Consider the following 3,332-nt stretch of genomic DNA (forward strand, 5'->3'; position numbering starts at 1 on the left):
GCAGAGAATTTCAAAGTGCTGGACGTTAACTTTCACTGCCTGTGTCCACAGCTTTAAGCGATCCATCATCCACGACTTGTTATTTTTAGGTGTCCTTTAAACATGGTAGGAGGATAGTCTGCCTGCAGTAAAGCAGAAGAAACCCAGTAACCTTCCTAATGATAAAAATAACAGCGGTTGCATAAACTCTCTGACAAGAAATGAGTCATCACTCAGAGTTTAATCAAGTTTATTTTTTTGTAGAATATGACCAGAGAAGGGAGGAAGTGCAGCAGATGAAGACATGTTGCATGTGGTCTCTGTCTGTGTGCTGCACCACGGATGAGTCTTCCGTTTAGTTGATGATCTGGAAAACAGGATTAAACATCATGTACAACTTAAATTATAGTACAGGATTCATTAAATTACTGATTAGGAGGTTTATATAGCTACATTCTGTTACATATGAAAGAAATATATTCCTAATACTGACGTTGTTAACCCAGTCGGTGAAGGCGGACACGCGGGTGAAGACGGTGGGCTTCTTGGGATAGTTGCATCCATAACCAGACACGAAGCTGGCAATGCCATGGACGTAGTATTGTCCATTAACAAGGCAGTTCAGGGGGCCGCCAGAGTCACCCTGCACGGAACAAGAATAAAGAGAGCAACTTGAGTAGGCATAAAGGCATTCAAATTAAAAAGGTCATCAAGGACTAAATATTTGTTACTGAGCACGTTAGAGGAGACTCACATTGCATCCAGACTCGGCTCCACCACCACCACACACCATGGAGGGCTTGACAGTGCTGCCCCACCAGCCGCTGCTGGTGCAGGTCTTGTGGTCGACCAGAGGAAGGTAGGCCTGCTTCAGCTGGTAGGACAGGCTGCCTCCAGCTGCACAGGGTGACATCGGAAAGGTAAGATTACAGGGCAGAAAAAGAAGACATACTTTATTAAGGGGGAATTCAATTTTTTCACTCTGTCAGTTCAAACGTGCTACACGCACATGCACAAACAGGACTCTATGGACATGCATTAAAGGAGAGATGTCAGAGTGAGGGGGCCGCGAGCAGTCAGGGGATTCGGTGCCCAGGAAAGGAACTCTCACCACTCCAGCTACCAGCCCCAATTCCATGGTTGGTCCGTACCGGGACTTGACCCAGCCACCCTCCAGTTCCCAAGCTAAGTCCCTACAGACTGAGCTACCGTCTACTCCAAGACTCAACCACAGCATTGAGACTGACTACAGTCGCACTGAGGCTTCATGCGACCAACTCACTGGAAGTACGTCCCCATCCGGTGACGTAGCAGAGGTTGTTGTGGGGCAGAATCTGGCCAGAAGGAGGCAGAGCACCCAGCTGGGCGTAGGAGTTCAGGGTGGCCTCAGAGGACAGACGCAGCAGGGCGATGTCGTCCCTGAGGTGGAGATAAATGGATTAAACAGCAGGAACCAGAAATAACTTTGTAAAGATGCACCCTGGGGAGGACGTGTTGTCCATGGGTTAGACCAAGTTTCCTCAATAAGGCAACATTCTTATCCCATACCAGCTCAGCGTACAGGTGTGCCCAAAGATTTTAGCATATTGAGAGCAATGGACTACCCCAAAAATATTATTATTATTACTAAAATCAATCAAAAAAAACGTGTCAGAGATCCATAGAAACTTTTGAATGTGAGAGAAAATTCAGTCCTCACCCATGAGCCACGTTGTTGGAGTTCCATCCCGAATGGATGTAAACCTGGACGACACTCATGATCTGCTCTTTGCCACTGACGTTGTTGAGGTCATGCTCCCCGATAACGACGCGCCACGTCCTATTGCTGAAAGAAAAGCAAAGAGACACGTGATGATGTTCATAATCATGGATCAGATACGGATGAGCCTCAGATTGGTGGTCGTTCTATGAAGCAATCTGATGGTACAAGTAAAGACCCCGATACGCCCTAACTGTTGGTGTATTGGGGTCCATCTATCCATCCATTATCTATACCGCGTGTCCTGTTCAGAGTCTCTGGGAGCCTATCCCAGCTGTCATTGGGCGAGAGACGGGTTACAACCGGGACTGATCACCAGTAAATCACAGGGCTGACACACAGAGACAGACAACCTTTCACGCTCACACAATTTTTCAGCACTAACCACTGCACCACTGTGCAGCCACATTGGGGTCCACCCTGCTATTTATTGATTCCTTAGTTTTGAGACTTCTTTTTCTCTTTAATCAAATAAATATCCCTCCTGGTGTGTGACAGTAATAAATGAGACTGTGTGAAGTTTCCTCATGCTGGTGACATTTAGAAATACTGAGATAAATCACACCTCAGTATTGTGATAAGAGCAGGCTATGGATATTGAAGGCATAAAAACTCACACTTCTTAAACTCACGCAGCTACAGAAGTCTGAGTCTGTGCCGGAGTTAATCATTATGTTACCTGTCCACACAGTGAGCAGCCGTCATAACCCAGCCTCTGCGAATCAGGGTTCCTCCGCATGTGTGGTAGTAATTGCTGCCAGATCGGTACTGAAGGGAGATCTAAGGGAGGAAAAAACAGGCTCATGAATCTGGTGTGGCAGCTTTGTACTTTACCTTACACATAACCTCTGCTGAAATAATGCGTGTATCATTTGATTTTGTGTTACCTGCCAGGGCCATGAGTTGGGTCTGGCCACCTCACCTCCAACGACCCTTTCCACACTGTCCTCAATGAACCTGGGCTGGGGCTCCAGCTCAGCCAGCACTGGTTTAAAACATGAAAACAGGAGGCTTAATGTATACATCTTTTACTATAAGCATCATCATGCTATTGCTCTCCACCGACAGAAACAAGAAACGAGGGCAGCCAAAGTGCGAGAGTGCACTGGCAGACTGACTCCTGTGTGTTGACTGAACTAAAAATGAGTGACAGACAGTAGGAGAGTGAAAGAAGCAGAAAGGTTTATAAAAATGAGCCGGTCATCTTCTTACCCAGGGCTGCAAGACTTGTCAAAACCAGAAACCTGAGCATGTCTGCACTGCGTCACAACGTTTTCGCAAAGGAACCAAAGCTTCCCTCCTTCTTTTATACCTCCACTCCACCTCTGCCGGTGCGGAAAAACTGAGGCTGTTCTTTTACCCTGAGACAGGAGCCAAGTATGCACCTGTGCTCTGTCTCACACTGTGTTATCAGTCTGTTACCACACACCTCCTGCTTCAGCCAGTGGAAAAGAACGACACGTACTGCAGACGGACAAGTATATCAGTGGATGACATGAGTCACTGCGATTCAAAGGACTGCGAGGGGGATTTATGTGTTTATCGGGTTTGATAAAGTCCACCACATGTATTTATTGAAAAAAAAAACTTGTTT

The 3,332-nt window shown here is 46.5% G+C and overlaps 1 protein-coding gene across 1 annotated transcript; it reads right to left on the reverse strand.

Annotated features, from left to right (window-relative positions):
* Nucleotides 1–233: 233 nt before the first annotated feature.
* On the reverse strand, nt 234–3,014 carry LOC138605417 (elastase-1-like). Its single transcript, XM_069677661.1, has 8 exons — nt 2,951–3,014; nt 2,626–2,723; nt 2,418–2,518; nt 1,679–1,804; nt 1,262–1,398; nt 734–876; nt 473–622; nt 234–346 (listed from the first exon to the last, which is right to left on the reverse strand). The coding sequence occupies exons 1-8, from the start codon at nt 2,988–2,990 to the stop codon at nt 335–337; spliced, it is 807 nt and encodes a 268-aa protein (XP_069533762.1). The 5' UTR covers nt 2,991–3,014; the 3' UTR covers nt 234–334.
* Between the last annotated feature and the right edge of the window lie 318 nt (nt 3,015–3,332).

The sequence above is a fragment of the Semicossyphus pulcher genome, unplaced genomic scaffold (genome assembly GCF_022749685.1).
Source record: "Semicossyphus pulcher isolate SPU_LCO1_2020_fin unplaced genomic scaffold, fSemPul1.0.p SCAF_3, whole genome shotgun sequence".
Taxonomy (NCBI): domain Eukaryota; kingdom Metazoa; phylum Chordata; class Actinopteri; order Labriformes; family Labridae; genus Semicossyphus; species Semicossyphus pulcher.